The sequence below is a fragment of the Schistocerca cancellata genome, chromosome 2 (genome assembly GCF_023864275.1).
Source record: "Schistocerca cancellata isolate TAMUIC-IGC-003103 chromosome 2, iqSchCanc2.1, whole genome shotgun sequence".
In the NCBI taxonomy this organism is placed as follows: domain Eukaryota; kingdom Metazoa; phylum Arthropoda; class Insecta; order Orthoptera; family Acrididae; genus Schistocerca; species Schistocerca cancellata.
This window is the reverse complement of record NC_064627.1, coordinates 342,479,072-342,499,643: the sequence shown is the minus strand read 5'-3', so window position 1 is coordinate 342,499,643 and position 20,572 is coordinate 342,479,072. Positions and strand designations below refer to the sequence as shown.

Below are 20,572 nucleotides of genomic sequence, written 5' to 3'. Positions count from 1 at the left end.
CATAAATAAAATTGAAACATTACTTTGGCTCTAATAAGACAGCTCAAAGGTACGTTTGATACGTAGTATTTCATAACGTGTGTTTTTGGATACTACACGTATGTAATGAACAAATAAGGCAAATAAAAATATACTGATAGATTTATTTAAATATGCTCATGTACCACGCATATTTTCATAAACTTGGCGCTATTTTTATTAATTTTCCTTTTTTTTTTAATTCTCTTTGTGTGACAATAATATCTTTGACCAACGATTGGTCGATTCTATTCTTGCCTAATACATCGATCCCAACGACGTCCTTCATTTACCTTCCAGCAAGTAAGCGGGAGTGTTGCGTGAGCCGTGGTAATTGTCGTATAATTGTATTTATTATAGGATAGGATTTTTTTTTTGCTTTTAAAGGTGCTTTTTGATAAATAGTGGTTAGTTTTACATTGTTGTCGTAAAATATTTTGTATATTTCTCGTGAATCACACGCGGGATATGCACGCGTGGTCATGTTTCAAGCCGACGAGGAAGTTTAATTGATATGTATATAATTATCGTATTGTGTTAGTGGAAAATTATTAGATTTACATCAAACGATAAGTGTACTTTGATTTTGAGTGTGCACATTGTGTAATCTTTTTGGCTGTAAGTCAATTAGGTCACTAGATTCGCCGTAAAGCAGACGACGTAACTAACAATTGACTTCTGTATTTCATAGCAACGATAATCTCAGAAGAATGGGCGTACCATCGGGAGACGTTGAGAAGGGGAAAAAGGTAATAACGACTTCCGTTGGTATCAGAAATGAATTTTTATTTTGAAATGGAGTGTATGCCGATTTGAAACTTCGTGGCAGTCTAAAACTGTGTGCCGGATATGGCTCCGGCATATAGTTTTAATCTGCCAGGTAGTTTGGAGTTATTATATAGCTTATTTATACTTCGTCCAAAATAAAGTGATGGTCTAGTAAAGATCAACAGTTAGTATTGTTATGACTGTCCAGATACTGCTATGACACGAAATTTTGGTCTCATGTCAGTTACAAATTCCCTTCTTATTTAGTAAGGGGTTTTGCAGAGTCCGTAGCAGTAAAGGTATTTCAAATATGTAGAGTCAACTATTTATAAATCTGAAATTGAATCCCAGTGGCATATTTTGTTGGCTGTGAAGAGATGTTCTAAAATCTAAACAATGTAGTGGTTTTCAGGCAGCGACAGTCTTCCATTGATCTCTGATGATATGTAATGTTTGTCATAATATTTTTGATAGATTAAATTATTTTCCTGTGTTATAATAATTATTGTTTTTAATAGATCTTTGTCCAGCGGTGTGCACAGTGCCATACAGTAGAAGCTGGAGGAAAACATAAAACAGGCCCAAATCTTCATGGTCTCTTCGGCCGTAAAACGGGACAAGCTCCAGGATTCTCATACACTGATGCGAACAAGAGCAAAGGTAATTATGTTTCATTGGTAGTCGTACAGCCATCCTCTCATCTGAATTTCAGGTCTCTCCATTTTTAGGTGGTACAGTAAATGTTAGATGTTAATCTCGACAGTTGCTAAAAAGACAGTTGTCATTGTCTGCAACATCCCACATGCCTTACTAACATTTATATTATTTGCTTTTTACATGTCAGAGATATTGGGTGTCGTATCTGGTTGGTTCCCTAAAGTGATTAGAGTGTGACTTCCCGTATTAGTTTGTTAAATGTTGATATTATTCAATGTCAATTTGCTCAGGCTAGAAATGCCTACAACTTAACCTTCTTCAGTTGTAATGGAATTCGAGCGGGATTTAATGAAGGGACTTGAATGAACTTGTGCCAAGTTTCAGGTCCAACTGTAACGTGGTGTATATACTAGAACTGCTTCCGCAGTGGTTCGAGATTGCTGTGTCAGTCCCAGCCATATTGGTAACTTTCAGTGATAGCGAAGTTTGATAAAGTTCTTAAAAGTTTAGTATTGGTCAGCAGAACCATCACGAAATCAGAGAATATGTTTTATTTCAGTGATGGAACATTTTAAGTGATGTGATTAGTTGAACCAGATAGGTATGCTCCATCAACTGTGTAATGTTGTATGTAATCACTGATGATGCAGTAACTGATAAGTCAATCAGTTGTGGCATGATTGGTTAATGGTGTGCTTCCAAGTGGTCATCCAAGGTGTTTCCGTTTATGTGCAACATTTCAGCAACCAAGCCAGCAGTCTTCAATTGCTTTAAGTTTGGCTCTTATGTGTACTCATTGCCTGGATTACAGTGCTGATTATTTTCAAAACACACTGTGCAACTAGACCGATTGTAGTCCAGGCACCAAGTACACTTAACAGCAAAGGTCGTAGCAATGAGGAAGACGGCTGGGTAAATGTCAAAATATTGTGCAAAAATGAAACGATTACTCTGCAGACACCCGAAACACACTATTGAAAAAGGATACTTTTTAATCCTCTATTGCTCTTGTACTTGACAAATGACTACAATATCACTTGTTTATTTTTCAATGAAATTCTTCATCTGCATCGTAAAACAGTGTAATCACCTCTCCCGCCCTGAGATTTTTAGCATTTACAGATTCTTGCTTATCAAAGGAAGTTCATCAGTAAAGTGGTAGTTCAGTAAAGTCTTCCACTGCTGTTTGTTTGGTTCCAAGTGTACCTCAGCCAATGTGATCCATTGGTTATGAATTAATCCTTCAGGGTCAATATTTAAAAATTCAAATGCATCCACCTGAAACTTTTTTCAGATTCTGTTTCTGTCATTCTTCACACCAGTGTAGCATGCAGTCCTTAGATTTGGAACTACGAATGAATTTGCTAAGCAGCTTGTTGTAAACCTCTTTTTCTCAACTATCAGCTTTAGTTCTACATTGTAATATGCACACACAAACTGTGTGTAGCCTGAAAATAATGTACTGTCTAATACAATCACACTATGAGAACAGTAGTACCAGATGCTGAGCTTCGGAAAAAATTCCATAACCTCATAACTTAACTTTTCTCAAAGCTTACGTATTGTTCACTCTTTGAATGTACATATATTTATACATAAAGTACGAAAAGTGCAAGGGGGTTATGCAACTTTTACCAAAGTGTGAGATATAAACGAATGTAGTCACAGTAGCATTAAACAGATAGATATGTTTATTGGGGTCGACAGAAGCGTGCGATCCCACCCGTCGGCTTTGACCCGTGACGTAAGGGTGTTGTGGTGTGTGACATCATGACGGCGCGGAGTTTGGTTTGTGAGTGTGGCATGTTTGTAGTTGTCGTCGTGTTGTGGTTTGTTGTGCCCTTTGGTGGTATGTTCAGAGCTTTCGTTTGTGTGGTGTAATGGGATCAGTTTGGTCTTGCTCATTATACAGAATTGTTAGAGTGTTGGCTGTGTTTGTAGTGGAATTCGTTTCAGTGAGTTAACGATTTAGTGGTTTTGGCGGAGGTTAATTTAGTGTTGTTCGCTGTAGGTCTTGTGGTAATTTGAGTAAATTAATCGGTTGTTGTTTTTGTTCAGGAATGAATATGAAGGATAAAATTAATAGTGCGCGTCTGCGAGAAATGATGAGAAATACCGTGTTGAAGCTGATAAAAGTTTTTACAGCTGTTTGGGAAGTGTTCGATCCCAGTTTATGGGATCGGGAGCTGCTGTTGAGCTATGTAGGTCAAGGGAAGTGTCAGATTCCAGATGGTATTGTGTTTAGTGGAATTTGCGGAGTTTTGTGTTGTCGGTTTTCTTCGTCATTTTGCGTGGTTTTGTATGGGGTTGGGTGTGTAAATTTGTTTATATTTAGTTTATCCCCACCCAATAACCCCCCATTTCCCGCACTTGTCCCGTTAGTGTCATTAGGCTTTTTGTGGAACGTGTGTGTGTTTGTTTTTCGATGTGTTTTCGTGCTTATAATGTGTACGTAACGACTTTATATGCACCATATTGCAATCGTGGTTTATAGTTGTTTACGCAATATTTGTGACGTCATGGGTCAAAGCAGACGGGTGGGATCGGACTCTTCCGGATTTCCGTTTATTGATTTATTGTTCAATGTATGCTAACCTAATTTACAGCTGCCTGATTTTTAAATTTCGTTTGTTTCCTATATCTTCATCCAGTTCTGGAAATAACAGGATGTGCTTGTAGAGGCTAAGATAATAAAATTTAGTAAAAAAGTAATGCTTTAGCAGTTGTATTAGTAGGCCTATCAAACAGTAGGCACCCTTCATGGAAGGCCTCTTAAATATTGTCATTAGATTTGTGATTGAGGGTGCCGCTTAAATATAATTTGCAGATTATCAGCAATGTGGAAAGTAAGTCACCTCTTATTCACTGGTGTTCCAGTTACAGCATTGATACAAGGGATGTTCACAAATGAAAAAATGTTTCAAGTAATGTTGTTACATTTTAGTAATCTCTAGAAATATTTAGAAGAGACACTTATTTGAATGATAATTTTCTTTTACTGTCAGGTGCTTTCATTCTCTAATAACATTTGTAAGTGTGCTAATTTTTAAAATTAACATGTGTGTGTTGGGGGGGGGGCGAAATTTGAATTGTTGACAAGTTAAGTAGTACAGTGTCTGACTAAGTAAGTGAAGCACCCAGGAGACAATGCCAGGCATCAGTGTAAGTTCGTACCTATGCACATGTTCAGCAGGTATGTAAAGGATTATAGAGGTGGCATTATTCTCTGACAGGTTCAACAGTCATCAGGGTGCATTAGTGATTGTGTTTAGTATTTTTACCAGACCTGGTAGGGTATATACAAAGTAAGGGACGTGAACAGCATCACATATTGAGATCATTGTGAAGGACACGGAGGCGCCACATAATTGTGTGATGAGACAGCATTATCAACATGTGATAAAGTTGTAAAGAGGCCTCATTGTGGGTCTCCATTTGGCTGGCTGGTTGAATTAGCAATATATAGGTTTGTGGATGTTCTGATGTGACAGTGGCTCAATGTTGGGCTGCATGGGAATATGAGGGTAGGCATACCTGTTGCCAAGGCTCCAGTTGATCTCGTCTGACTGCCACAAGGGAGGATCACCTTATTGTGCAACAAGCACATTATAACCCCTTCACATCTGCACCTGACATCCCAGAACAAATACTGGATTCCCTGCAACGTTCTGTGTCACCCCTTCTATTGGTCAGAGGTTAGCAGCAGCCGGACTAGGGCATTACCACTCCATACATAAACTACCATTAACATCACAACACAAACAGTTGTAGTTGGAATGTTGCTATGACCAGAAAGCAAAGACTATCGGTGAATGGCTTCCCATTCTGTTTGGCCATAAATAACAGTCCTGCACTACTTTGGATGACCATCATCAGTGAGTATAGTGGTGAACCATGTTTGGAGAGGTGCAGTGGTGTTACTTTTGACATCATGGTGTGGGGAGCAATCAGGTATGACTTTAGATCATGCCTCGCAGTGGTTGAGGGAACTTTGATGATACAACAGTACGCAACAGACATCCTGCTACCTCATGTGTTCCCTCTCGGCCAATAGTATCATGGTAACATTTTTCAGTAGGACAATTCTCACTCTCACATGCTAAGTGTTGCAATGAACTGTCTATGTGATGCTGAGGTACTCGTTTGTTGATCAAGATCTCCAGATCTGTCCCCAATAGAATATGTGGGATGAGCTTTGGCATCAGCTCCATCCCAGTGCCATTGTCCAGGATATCAAGAACCATTTATGATGATTGTGATCCTGCACTTGCTATAAGAGAGGATACTATGGCTTTGACATCCTTCCTAACTGAATCAGTGCATGCATCTAGGCCATATGGCATGCAGTGCCATCCTGATAAGTGGGTTCGTATTGCCAAGTTCTTTGTAATTTTGAGCCTATTGCAATAACTCCATATAACCTTGCTGCCTCTGAAGCGTCATTTCATTTCCTCCTCCTCCTCTTCTGAGTACTTCATTTTTTGTCAGGCATTGTATATTATTATGCACATACAACATAGTCTTTGATTGTGTACATATAATATTTTCTGTTTAGGTATTACTTGGAATGAGGATACACTCTTCATCTACTTGGAGAACCCCAAGAAATACATTCCCGGAACAAAAATGGTGTTTGCTGGACTTAAGAAGCCACAAGAGCGTGCTGATTTAATTGCGTATCTAAAAGAGTCTACAAAGTAGACACTATATTTAATGTAGTTAATTTATCCTCCCATTTGTACATTGGGACTGTGTTCAGTGCTAGTTTAGCAATATAACAAGTCATGACATCATCAAATAGTGTACAATTGGCTGTTCACCACATTCATGAAATCATTGTACAGCTCACATATTTTATTGTTTGTACAGTATTTAATTCGTGTTCCTGTATTTATTTTGTGGAAGCATTTGAATAGTGCGAAAAAGTTGGTGAACAAAGTGTCAGTGAAAACAAACTGTAGTGGACATTTGTTCAATATCAAGCATGTTATATCAAATGACATGTTGCAGTATGTATTTATGTGTGAACTGTTGACAGTTACTTAAAATTTTTGACCTTTGATGGTTTTACAAAATTGTTGAACATTGTTTGAGATCTTATTCCTGTTATGTAATGCAAAATGTCAGTTATGTAATGCACAGTGTCAAAACTTGATTTCAATACAAAATTTCCTTTTGTAATTATGCTGTTTCAGTGAAGTAATGCATTTGCCACAATTTGTCCTATGGAGAAACATTTCCTCTCTTATTGGAGTGTTGAGAGGAATATCTTGTGTGAAAAAACTTCAAAGCTTTTGTCCACTGTATTAAAAGGTGTAAAATTTAGGGTCCATTGCTCAATGTTATTGTTTATTCTACTAGACCCGTGCTACACGAATTTATCCAAATTTTGGGCGCACAGCAATCTTCGAAGACCAAAAATAGCATTGTAACATACTGCTTAGCTTTCTGTTATAATCTGAAGAGATACAGTAGAGTATTTCATACATTTACTGCGTAGCTTGTTTAAAAGATTCTAACAAGAAGCATGCGGGATTGTGTCGGAGATGTGTGGCTGTAAATAGACTGCTTTCTACAATTGAGTCCAAGATGAGGGAAAAAATTGAGCGGAAAGCTAAAAAGAACCCAGACATTGCAAGTAGTAAAAAAAGTATAATTCAGAACTTTCAAGGAACATGAGGGCATGAAGATGTCTCCCGTACATGAACAAAGGGGATATTTATTTACTCTAAATTACAGTCTATCCCGTACTCTAAAGAACAACATTAGCTGTTAAAAATTATATTTATACTTTACAATGATGCTACAATTAAAAATACAGCAAAATGTTGCTGTTAGTACCACATTTAATTATTTTAATGGAAGGAAGCAAGTAAATTACAGTGTTGTCCTTAGCCTTTGTAAATGTTAATACTCTCCTGGTGATTACTATCCATGCTTGACTTAAACTGTTCTTAGTGTCTCAGTTGTCTCCCAACATAGTCTCATATGTTGTATGTTACTGGTTGCAGCTCCATTTATCCCACACCCCGACCAGAACTTTGAGAAGAGTCGAGATGAAAGCATAACAATATGAAAGGATAGTCGCTACTCACCATATAACGGAGATGCTGAGTCACAGATTGGCACAACAAAAATACTGTTGGGCAAAACGCACACACACTCCGTCTGCCGAGGCCAGACCCAGAGACTAAGGTCATGTGGTGAATTGCGTTCACATGTGAGGCTCTTTTCCTGTGAAGGCCTTGTTAGCCAAAAGCTCACATTCTAACATATATTTTTGTTGTACCTATCTGTGACTCAGCAGACTTGCTGCAAGTTCCAGTTACATTTGGTCAATGTTGAAACTAGAATTTGACCAAAAGAAAGTTAAAGGAAAACCCTATGTGCCCAAATACATAGAGATATTTTATTTACATTTACATCCATACTCCGTATTTATCTTGACATAATGTTTCATTTTTAACTAACGTGCAACTTCACATGTAAACTAAATACTACAGTTTTTGTGTGAATATGGGTTGCACCTTTGGAAACTTTTGACATGAGATTATAGTAAAAAGTAAATCTCAATCGTGGACTATACTACTAAATTTACAAGAATGTTCAGTTGGACAGTACTTAAAGTTTCATCTCTCTCCCTCAATTTCTTCGACTCTCGCATAACTAAGGGTGGCATCTCCAACAGTATGGGTTTCAGTAGAAAGCAGGGACAGAATCAAAAGGGCTCAAAGCACAGACACAAAGTATTGAAAGAAATTGATGTTCCTGAAAATCAAATTTGTAGAAAAACCACCAACCTCAAAGGCCTGATTACCTATGAAAAAATATTACCCACTTTGTATTGTGAAATAATAATTAATATTTAGGATTACATTTACTATGAAAGTTAATTCACAATTTTTCAATTTATAGAATAGTGATAGGAGTATGTTTCAACAATTGTAAAGTTTATAATTAGTGAAAAACTAGAATAGAATATGAAGAACACACACTGAATGTGTCAGACACACACAATTATGCGCTATTATAACATTTTGTGGTCCTCATTTTCATTAAGTGCATTCTGTTGCTTGAGCATCAGATAAAACCGCCAATATACTTCTGGTTACGAATTGCAGTTACTGAGTACATGATGCAGACTCTAAATTATGCTGGCAACCCTACATAACAGTTGAGCAGTGCAGAGCAACAATATGTTTGTGCCCATATGGAAGTGACTATCAGATAAATTAGTGAGACAGTTTTCTGTGAATGTTCATATATACGATGTGGGCCAATAGTATAGACAAAGCTGGTTCACCATAAGGTCCATAGATGTCTGAAGTATGCATACATGGTACAATTTTCAAATTGAAACTGTATGCTTCAGACCCTTCTGGTTGTAACAAGCCAGTCCGTCCTCCTCTCCTCCTTCAACATCATCACAAAGAATGGCTCATCACCAAGGGGACAGATTTTGCATATTGCAGGTCTGGAGATGCAACTAATTAAAGAGCGTGTACGGATGTTCAAAGCTGAGGGCAAGAGAAAAGTTATCAGCTCTGCAAAGGAACCTGGAGGGTGGACAGTCAGACACAGATTTCATTTTGATGAAATAAACATTCATCAGTGGTGTGCAAGTGATGAGAAAATCTTAAAACAGTTCAAAAGTTTGGCTTGATATTGTAGTTCAACAGGAAATGTGGATGTATCATTATAACTGAAATGATTCAAATTGGAGGCTGCAAAATAGCACGTAAAACAAACATTTTGCCAGTGGAACTTAGTTTCATATCGATGGGATTGGCAGTTTTACAAAAGAACCTATCTTTCCCTGCAGAACTACAACTGCATAAAAACTGCTTCAAGTTTACAAAAACAGTTTGATATCTTTTCAGTTTTATGTGATCCAATTTAAATGCAAATTTTTTTTATTTATATTCCCAAATAAAAAGTTCAGACCAAATGCTGGTCTATTTTGATATGCCAAACAGCACTACAGTAAATACTGTTGGGGAATGTAGTTGTGCAAATATGTACATGTGGTACTGAAAAACAGCCGTTTACAGTGATCTTGAACGTTGCATGTGATGGGTGAAAATTGGCATAATATTTTTTTTTAATCGAAAATCACGCGACCCTCAAGGGAGAAAAGCTTCCCAGCAGGTGATATCGTAAGAGGTCGTGGCGGTGGGTGGATGATGGAGGAACCAGCCCTTGACTGGATTTCAGCAGTGTGGAATAAGCAGCCAGGAGCTCTTCTTCGCTCTAGATCAATGCTTCTATTGAATCGATTTTGTGGGTTCACTGATGATTGGGTGAAACAAAAACTGGAAAAAAGAAAGTGTAATTTAGTGATTATTCTTGGTGGAATGACAAGTGTGTTGCAGGCTTTGGATGTGTGTATTATTCAATTATTCAAAGCTAGTGAAAGATAGTTCTGTAGAAATTACATCAGTAATAAAGCAACCTTCTTTTTATGCCAGGAAGTCATTTTCAGTATATGTCTGTCAGAAGTGTGCTTGGATTTTGGCTACCGATATTGGAAGAATTTGTCATGAAAAGTGAAAATTATCTTTATGATAATGATTCTGAGCAGCATACTGGAGCGTCTACCGAGGGTGAGGAATCATACACTGGTCATTGTGCTTGATTGGGTAGGTACAAACAAGCTGACAGTTTTACGCAACAAAGTCGCTTTTATTTTTTGAAGAATTGTTACTGTATTTCCAGACAAGGTACGAGTTTTTCTGCTATATTCTCTTTAAGCCTGCACTAACTTGTAATGGTATTAATTGCAACCCACAAGTAATGTGTACAAGTCATTTTGAGATCGGTGGTTTGTGATCTGAGGGGAACAAATATTGATTATAGGCCACACCATGATTTTTCAAGCCAAAATTTGGGAGAAAAAATTGTGGTCTGTGTTTGCACAAATATGGTATATCATCTGCAACCTGTGCTGCACGTTTTTGCTAGCATCGTGTTTTGTCTACTAAGCAAGTTCCTAAGCCAAAATACCTCTCTGTCGAAATACATAGTACACATCTTGTATGTGAAGATGGAGCAGAGGTAGGTAAGTAAGGAGGTTAGAACATAAATAATTTAATGTGCACCATACTTACGGCAATCCATATTTTACCTTTAACTTAAATCCCCAGAAAATGAGTTAACATATTGTAGTTATTAGTTATTTACACACTACTGACTTACTGAGAACAAAAGCTACCAGTTGATATCTCACTGTCTTGAAATATTCATGCCTGTTCAAATGGCGTATCACACTTTATTTGGCTTCTGAAATGAATATACTGGAAACATAAAAAATTACATTTTGCTTTCAGACACGTCTATGGAGTACTCTCAGGCCTATCATTTCCTCTTCATTGTCATTAGTATGCACTACACATATTAGATTTAGTACAGCTGTCTTTTTCTCACACCAAAGGAAGGATGCAGCTCAAATAAAATGATCAGACGTATAAGTTGCCTGTTTACATTGCTGTATGATGAGGTATGCTTTGAGAAATGGATCAAGAAGTCCTCAAGCATCTTGAGGCCTGTGCTCTCAATATCCCATCCCAAATCTATGGTTGTTTAGTGCTGCTCGAAACTGATTAGCTTCTTTACTTTATAGTAATACAGATAAAATATGAGTGTCAAAGGTGAAAGTAATGAATGAGATCGCAAATTAAATCTGAAAAAGAGAGTGTGGCTCCCCTCCCAGTTCTCTGTTAGTGTGTGAACTGCTGGCAGCTTAGTTTTTATTTATTTATTTTTGTATGGTCGTTATTACTTTCACATTGAAATTCCCACACCACTAGAAGGGGCAAAACAAAATAATCCAAGCCGCGCAGGATTAGCCGAGCGGTCTAAGGCACTGCAGTCATGGACTGTGCGGCTGGTCCCTCGGACATGGGTGTGTGAGTTTGTCCTTTGGATAGTTTAGGTTAAGTAGAGTGTAAGCTTAGGGACTGATGACCTTAGCAGTTAAGTCCCATATTTCACTCACATTTGAACAAAATGATCCAACACATTGATGGAGTATAAAATGGTAATTTGTTTGCAGCAGCGTGGAAACTTGCAGGTGACTGTAGTCATAGTGCTGTGAATTGTGCTACATACCCTGTGGAGTAGCAGCTAGCATTGCTGTCTGGCATGCTGCAAGTCGCCAGTTCAAACCTGACTGCCAGTAGTTATTTGTTGTTCGGTATGTATAATTTCTGGGAAGTCCTTGACAGTTCTCTCATTTGTATATTCTGGAATATTTGAAGTCTGTATAAATAGTAATGCTCAAGGAATTTCATTCCTGGTTTTACGTTGGTGTGTGTAATAAACATGCTTTCTGTGATAAGTGTTGTATGTCATTGATGACCCTGCTTTAGGATTTGGACTTCATTCCAGGTACAGCAAGATGTCTTTTGGTGGAAACACCAAATGTTTCAAAACATCTGCAACATCATTGCTTCAATCAGGCAACATAAAAGCCATCTCATACAGGGACAGGAACAGGAATACAAGCAGTACATCGCTCTCCAGTTCTGTATATTCAGGAGACCAGTGGATTACAAACCAGCAGTAAGTCAGCGGCACATCAAGTATCAGTCAGTGTTTCCTGGTTACTGTGCTCAGGATCAAATGAAACTGATGAAACAGTTTGGCTGAGTCACCAAATGTAAGAAGTGAGATTACATGATGTATTTGACAAATGTGTACTTTTACTTGTAGAGCATAGCCCAGCATTGGCTCAAGGACAACAAAGTGAGGTTTGTTAGCTGGGACAAATTTTAGGCTGGAGAAAAGTTTGTTCTCATGATCCCTATGGGAGCGATATGTAGGGTCATCTTTTAAAGCTGTTTCTTGAAACTTTGCTGTAGACTTTCTTGAAATGGTTTCTATCTTGAAGTGTCTGCCAGTTCAGCTCTTTCAACATCACTGTGACAATGTCTTGCAGGTCAAACCAACCTGTGACTTCATGCTACCCTTCTCCATATACATTCAGTATCCCTTGCTAGTCCTCTTTGGTACAGGTTTGACACATTTGAGGTGTACTCTTAAGATGGGTTGCATGAGGGATTTGTCAGAAACCATCTTTGTAGACTGATTGCATTTCCCTTGTATCCTACCAATAAACTGATAGTTCCGTTTCATGTCCTTGCTAAGTGTTACACTCAGATATTTCTAAGAGTTTTCCAACTGCAACTAGCCATTGTTATATTCTTAGAGTATCATGTTGCTTTTGTTTTGTGAAGTGCACAGTTCTTTATGTTTCTGAACATTAAAAGCTAGTTGCCAACCTTTGCACCACTTTAAAATCTGATCAAGGTGTGACTGAATACTTGTGCAGCTTCATTCAGACTCTACTTCTCTGTAGATAACTGCAGCATCTGCAAAAAATCTGAGGTTACTATGAATATTGTCTAAAAGGTCATCAATATATAACATGACTCTCCATCCAAGACAGCATGCTGCATTCATCCTACCAAGAAATCTTTAATCCAATAATGTATTTCATTCGATATTCCCATACGATAATGCTTTGTAGAATAAGTGTAGGTACACAGAGTCTAATGCTTTTCTGAAATCAAGAAATACTGCATCTACCTGACTGTCTAGATCTGTGGCTTTCAGGATGTCGCTTGAGAAAAATGTGAGTAGTTTCACATGATCTGTTTTTTGAAATCCATGCTGGTTGGCTTTGAGTAGGTCGTTCTATTCAAGGTACCTCATTCTGTTTGCACTCAGAATATGTTCAGGCACAACTTTTCATTCAAACATTCTACAATGGATTATAGTTAACAAGGGCTAACTCAGCCATCAATTTGTATGTGAAATCTGATAAGGATTCCATTACACTCTGGGGCTTGACTTAGTATTAACAATTTCAGCTGTTTCTCAATACCACTCTACCTGTAGCCCTTTGCTATGTTTTTTACCTATTATGCAGCAGTTACCACACAGTGGCTGTATACCATGGCTGTATTTCTCTCATTATGAACTGCTCTACATTGGTACATACCTATCCAGTGCATGGTCAACTATTCTCTTAAACTTGAGCCATAGCTAACGTATAAATATTTCCACTTGTTTTAGTTGCCCTTTGTATTTTGGTATTCATTGTTGTTATAACTGCCTCATGATCACTGATTCCAGCTTCAATGTGAACACCCACAAAGAGGTCAGGTCTGCTTGTTGCCATTAAATCTAATACATTTCCAAACTATCTGTTCTAGACAGTTTTCAGAGTAGGCATTTAGTAATATTTAGAGGATGCCATGAAAACAATACTTAAATTATCCCAGTTGATGATTAAAGTCTCCTCTAATGATTACTTTATGATTAGTGAACTTAATGTTTAAGGAAAATTAGGCTTTTCCTACAGTTTTTTGATTACATGAGTAGACAAGTCTGGTGGTTGATAGAATTGAATTTTATGCCCACTCTTGATACTTAGTCTTGCCCAAACACTTTCACATGCATCCTCAATTTCTGTCTCCATGTATTTGAGTTTCTTGTCTACTGTGACAAGTACATTACTTTCACTTTCCTATCCTTGTGCTACATGCTTAAATTGTCCCCAAAGATCTCACTAATGTCAGCTTCAGGTTCTAATCAGCTTCATGTGCCTAGCATTTGAGAGTTTCATTGCTTTTTACCCGACATGTCCTTGTGAATGCTTTGACAGTTAATCAATAGGATTTTAATACTCTCACCTGTGGGGAGGCATTTCTTTGGATCTCACACTGCTATTTCAGGGTTACCTATAGCTATCGTTATCTGGATTGGCAGGAGAGTTGTCTAATCTAAAAAGCCTTTGTGTGCAACCCTACGCAGTCAGTTACCTGGGTAGCTTCCTCTGATTTGTAGTCTCAATGCTATGGGACGTATATAGGAAATCACAGCCTAGCTAGCCTTCGGAGTCTCTGGTTCAAGCCTTCCACTCAACTCAGAACGAAAGGGCCACTATCTTTTCTGGAGACAACACTTAGATCAGAATCTTTGTTGAAACACTGTGAGTGAGGCCAATATTTTAAACCTTCTCTGTTAGTCGCTGAAATGATCCAAGTATGACGCAGAGCTCAGACGACAGGCATCATTTGTTGCAATGTGCACCACAATTCTGTTCCCTCAATGTATGCCGGAATAGGCTCTTCATCGTGCTGAATGAGGTGTTGAGGCACACACACTTAGTGCACCTGGTGTTCCTTCCCGCCGGCTGCGGTGGCCGTGTGGCTCTAGGCGCTGCAGTCCGGAACCGCGGGACTGCTACGGTCGTAGGTTCGAATCCTGCCTCGGGCATGGATGTGTGTGATGTCCTTAGGTTAGTTAGGTTTAAGTAGTTTTAAGTTCTAGGGGACTGATGACCTAAGATGTTAAGTCCCGTAGTGCTCAGAGCCATTTGAACCCATTTGTTCCTTCCCGTTCCTTGCTGACATTTCCCTTAGAGGCACCATTATTCATCATACATCTGAACTGTCAATGATTAATAGACTCCACCCCTTTGCATTTGCTGCTGCTTCATGAAGGACACAGCAAGTTTCCCAGTAAGTGAAGTGAGCCTCACTGGCTGAGTTTTGGTTTCATTACAAGGCAGCACCTTGAACCTGTAAGTCAGTTGGTTGGGTGCAACATCCTGAGTTCTCTCTGACCTCTGTCTGCCCTGTACAGGACACCCAGACGTACCATTAATACACCACTCAGTGAAGTGGACAAGTAATGATCCACCTCATAGTTCCTGCAGGAGCGGCAGTATCCGCAGGAGAGGATAGTACTTGAGGTACCTCTGGTAAGCATCACTCACAGTAGTCAGGACAACTTCCAGGAGGTTATGAACAGCAACCAACTCACTCCCTGCCCAAAAACAGCAAGCACAGAGGGGCTGCAATTATGCCTTGGTGCAGTATTTTGCAGAATAGTAAAAAAAAAAAAAACTTTATCTTAAAATTGCCGATTCATTTTTAGTTTATGAGTCTCATGTCTCATATGCTGATTATTATTATCATTATCTTTTTTTTCAGTTCATGTGTTTTACCTTTTGAAGCTAATGAATCATGCAGTTCTGGTAAAGGATGTCACAACTGAGGAACTCGTCAATTGGTGCCAGTGCGTCATAAAATGCAACAGAAATGAAAGAAGTATTACCAGTTCCCAAATGTGCTTCCTATGGCAGTTAGGGAACATCACCACGATCTTGCCACCCCTATCTCCTAGGTAGTAAGAGAAGAGGTGGCTACCATAAATGTCAACTGCAGGAGGTAACAGAGAATGTCTAAGAAGAAGTTATCAATCTAGAGCACCAATCTCTGCCACCAGTCTAATGCACCACTGGAATTGACTCAGACTTGTTGTCTGACAATAAAGGGACAACCCATCATCTGAGCGATGCAGGTACAACCAAGTATAACACCCTGCATAAGAACAGACATTTGGAGAACAGAAGACAACACATTGTTTTCTGTGTAGACGAACTAGACCTGTACGCTACTGCAGAGAAAGGAGACAAGTGTTAAAGACTAGTAGGCTGTCAGACATCAACCAACTCACCAGCTCTATTGATACCAGTCAGTTGCGGACGATCAAAGCCAACCTGCAGTACAAACACTTCAAATTAGTCATTTTAACAGAATGTAGTCATAATTTTATTCTAATGTGTGCTGCTTCTTTCCCCCTACCAGACATTATAAGTAGTCGCAGACTGTGGAACGTCAGAGCTCCAGATTAAACGAAGATATTCACGGACAACAAAGATTGCTCTGGCAGTTGTTTGCCATTGAAGACATTGTTATACTGCCATCATCAAGAAACTGAGTTCTAGCTGTCAGTCTAGATGCTCAGTTAAACAGTGAAGCTTTTGTTGATTGCGCAAAGCTACTCAGGCTCACAAAACAATTGTACATTCCAGTGATGATCATAAGCGTTGAAAGTGGTCAAGGAGAACTTTGGTTATCATCCTTGTATGCATAGCGGGCATAATGCTATTCAAGTCTCTCTCCACTTCCTTAAATAGCTCTATGTTTCAATTTTTTGTTTATTTATTTTTAGTTTTTTTAGAAAATGCATTTGGTAACATTTGCTCTATAAGTAATTTATTAGTGGATTTACATTTTTCGACTATCTTGCAGTGTATTTCACTCGTCGATAACATATTATCCATGAGAGTGTTTACATTTAGTGGTGGGCAGTTAGCAGCTGGAGTGCATCTGAGAGCTATGTAGTGACAAATTTATTTGTATATTGTAGTCCATTATTAATTTTAATAATTTTAAAACTTTTTTCCTTGACGTTTCTTGTGAAATAACTGTAGAACAAACTTCCAGAAAAGTTAGCTTACTGCATAGAGTGTAATTTTTGTTTTGGACTAGTAATCTGTTAAGTATTTTTGGTAGTAGTATTAGTGGTGGAGTAGTTGTTACCTTGAGCAAAATTTTAAATCACTGTAGGTAGTTCATAAAACCATTTTACTATAGTTGCATACCTTCATTAACATAGAAATATGGTTCTTTGACAAGTGTAAAATTTTTGCTATGAGTGAGGAGTGTGGGTGGAACTTGCAGTAGTCTTGATAATGGATAGGGAGTATGATCTGGAAAGGATAGCTACTCACAAACTGATGGCACAAATGTGAAGCTGCTTCAGTGTCATCAACAGCCTCATCTTAATACAGTTGTCAGTGTATTAAAATGGGGCTTGAGATGGTATGGCTGACATTGCAGTAGTTCCAACTGAGTCTATTAATGTATCGGGTTTCACTGGGCATGGCCTGGACTTTAATAGGTATGGGAAGGGGAAGTTGGCAAAATTTATAAGTAAGTTGGCAAAACTTATAAGTGACAGTGTGGTGGCAGGTTGTGGGTCCACTCATGGAGAAATTCCTGTAGTAATTAGTGTTAGAGCTGCATTCTTTTTTAGATTTAGGTCAGCTAGCAGGTATCCCTTTAACAAAGGAACAACCTTGAAAAAAGTTACTGTAGCATATTTCATCAATATGTAAGAGTTATTAGTGAAATGTTAGTGAACTGCTGACATTTTGGTAAATCAGTATCACTTAAACAACGTGACTATTCAGAGGGCTACAATACCAGGATACATTAGGTTGGTGTATAAGTTTGATGTTTTTTGTTTTGCATGTTGGTATTCCGGTTGCTATGGGTTTATTTATTAATGGTCATATTTGTAGTTCACTGTTGCTATTTGAGTTTACATATTGTCATTTGGAGATAATGAGTGGAGTTGTGGACTCTAGAAAATGGAGTACCAAGTGTACAAATCTGAATATTTCCGACGTATTCTTCTGTTTGGGTTCAATAGAGGGGCGACAGCAGTGGAGACAGCCGAAAAATTTGCACAATCTATGGTAATAATGCCATTGGACAAAGCATGGCATCAAAATCGTTTTCTCATTTAAGGAAGATCATTTTGACATTAGCGACTCTCCATGTTGGGCAGACACTCACAGTCTGAAGATCATTTACGCACATTAATCCACATTGGTGTAGTAGAGAACTGGCAGATGTGCTGAATTGTGATCATTCCTCCATTATGCTACATTTGCATGCAATGGGGAAGATTCAAAAATCTGTTGTATGGGTACTGCATGCTTGAAACCAAAATCACAAAAATCAACAGGTGACCGTATGTGAACCTCTACTTGCACATCATCAATTGGCTCATGGACAACACCAACCGTTCCTATCCTGTATCGTTAATGGTGACAAAGATTGTGTCTTTATGCTAACATAAGAAAAATAAAGGAAAAATTGAGCCCAACAAAGCAACAATTCCCCTTACAAAGACCTGTGCACATCCACAAAAGATTATTTTATGCATATGATGGAACAGCGATGGTGTGGTGAACTATGAACTGCTTCCCAGAGGTTTGCCCATCACTGCTGACATTTATTGTCAACAACTGAGATGTCTTAAAGGCACAGTTCAAGAATAATAACTAGGAAGACTGAGTGAAGTGATGCTACTTCCTGATAGTGCCAGCCTGCATTCTGCTAGAGGGGCAAAAAATACTAGATATCAGTTGGGTTGGGAAGTCATTCAATACCCACCTTATCACCTGGTCTTCCACCCTCAGATTTTCACTCTTTCCCACACTCCATCAGAAAACCTTCAAGGAACTTTCTTTCCAGAAAAAAAATGCACTCAGAACACGGTTCGATGAGTTGTTTGCCTCAAAACCACACAATTTCTACAATTGTGGAATGGAAAAGTTACTGTAGCAATAGCAGACTTGTAAACAGTGACGAAGAATATATTACTGATGACTAAAGTCTCTGTTGTGTGTATCAGTAGTGTTTATTAAACTTATGGGAAAACAATATGAACTTATGCACCAACCCAATATATTAGCTGGCTATTTTCCAAGGAACTCATTGCAGAGTGGGAGAGTGGCCATTCACGTGAAAAACAGTAGTTCAGTTGAATCTACTGATGAATGAAAGCACTGCACTTAACAGCTCACTGAATGTTGTGATGGAAAGTTGAATTTCATGAAACTAAGCTTTTAATTACAATTATCAATAAGTCCCTTAACTCTTGATACCAGGACATTTCTGCTAAAGCTAGGAGTAGTTCTTGATTTAGTTTATTAAAAGTACCAAAAATCAGTTGTACCTGGCGACTAAAATTAATTTTATAAGTTATTGTGCAAGGAAAAGAATTGAATATAACTATAAACTATTTAGAAATGAAGAGAAGTTGCAACATACACACTTTTAAAACCTCATTAAAGAACAAGAGTGGCAGGATATTTATAGTGCTGATTACATGACAAATTTAATGTTTTCCTTGACATGTCTCATGCTCTCTGAAAGCTGCTTTCCAATAGTGTGTTTGAAACAGGGTACTAGCACAAACAGACAACCAGTGTGGCTAACTAATGGGATAAGGATAGCATGAACCAAGTGGGAATAATATCATAACTTTAAGAAATAATCACAATTGAGCTGTAGTAGCCCATTACAAACAGTACTGTAAGGTTCTTAAAACGTCATTAGCAAGACAAAAGCAAACTGAATAGCTAATTCTCAGGGCAAAATTAAAACCATATGGTCAGCCGTGAAAGTGTCTAGCCAACAGCACAAGGCCAATGACATAAAATCAATACATAGTAAAACTGATTTTGTTATGATAAATCAAATATATGTAGAGTATTTAACAGTCACTTTCTAAATATAGTACGGAAAGTAAATAAAAACTTAGTTTTTACAGGAAATCATGTAACTCACTGAAAAACAGCTTTCCAAGTCTGCTACCTGAAATAAATCTCTCTGAGACTGACAAGGGGGAAACTGAGTTAATAATTACATCACTGAAGAATAATGTAGGTTGGTTGGTTTGGAGACTGAACTACAGGGTCATTAGTCCCGAAGAATAAACACTCATGGATATAATGGGTTATCTAACAGGATACATTCGATTATCGATCTTTTTGTTTGTTATGTTGGTTCCCATGTCCTGAACATATGTTCACAATTTCAAGTGTACTGCATACTTAATTTGTTTTTGACATATAGAAAAGTTAGACGAGTTTTAGTGTGTTCGGCGATTTTCAATTATTATAAAAACTGGAACAAAGAATTTGTATCAATTTTTATGTGAAAAATAGAATCATGCACTCTAAAACACTTGAAATGTCGGCAGTGGCGTACGGTGAGTCTACTCTAAGTAAAACAAACTGTTTACAAGTGATACAAGCTCCTCCAAGATAGCCGAGAAGGTGCCTATGACAAACCTCGCTCTGGATGCCCAGCACAACAACAGATAGTAATGTCGAAGCTGTGAAGAAAATTGTTTTGGAAAATCATCGAATTATGATAAGAGAAGTTTCTGTGGAGGTAGGCATATCAGTTGGCTCGTGTCGTGCAATTTTTTGGGATGTTTTGGGCATGAGACGTGTGTCAGTGAAGTTTGTTCCAAAACTTCTCGATTTTGATCAGAAGAATAGTCACAAGAGCATTGCTCAGGAGCTCTTGAATGATGACAATGATGATACTGATTTGCTCAAAAGGGTCATAACTGGTGACGAAACATGGGTTTATGGTTATGACATCAAAACCAAAGCCCGATCGTCCCAATGGAAGTATCGTGGAGAGCAAAGACTGAAAAAAGTGCACCAAGTTCTACCAAATGTCAAAGT

The 20,572-nt window shown here is 38.2% G+C and overlaps 1 protein-coding gene across 1 annotated transcript; it reads left to right on the top strand.

Moving 5' to 3' along the window:
* The first annotated feature begins 251 nt into the window (after window positions 1–251).
* On the top strand, window positions 252–6,624 carry LOC126161736 (cytochrome c). Its single transcript, XM_049917773.1, has 4 exons — window positions 252–348; window positions 710–767; window positions 1,305–1,446; window positions 5,999–6,624. The coding sequence occupies exons 2-4, from the start codon at window positions 729–731 to the stop codon at window positions 6,142–6,144; spliced, it is 327 nt and encodes a 108-aa protein (XP_049773730.1). The 5' UTR covers window positions 252–348; window positions 710–728; the 3' UTR covers window positions 6,145–6,624.
* Window positions 6,625–20,572: the final 13,948 nt, after the last annotated feature.

Bases quoted from the DNA above. Each gene is read 5' to 3' on its own strand.
- LOC126161736 (XM_049917773.1), top strand. From the start codon at position 729: ATGGGCGTACCATCGGGAGACGTTGAGAAGGGGAAAAAG. The intron at 768-1,304 runs GTAATAACGACT...TGTTTTTAATAG, and splicing joins ACGTTGAGAAGGGGAAAAAG to ATCTTTGTCCAGCGGTGTGC. The intron at 1,447-5,998 runs GTAATTATGTTT...TTTTCTGTTTAG, and splicing joins TGATGCGAACAAGAGCAAAG to GTATTACTTGGAATGAGGAT.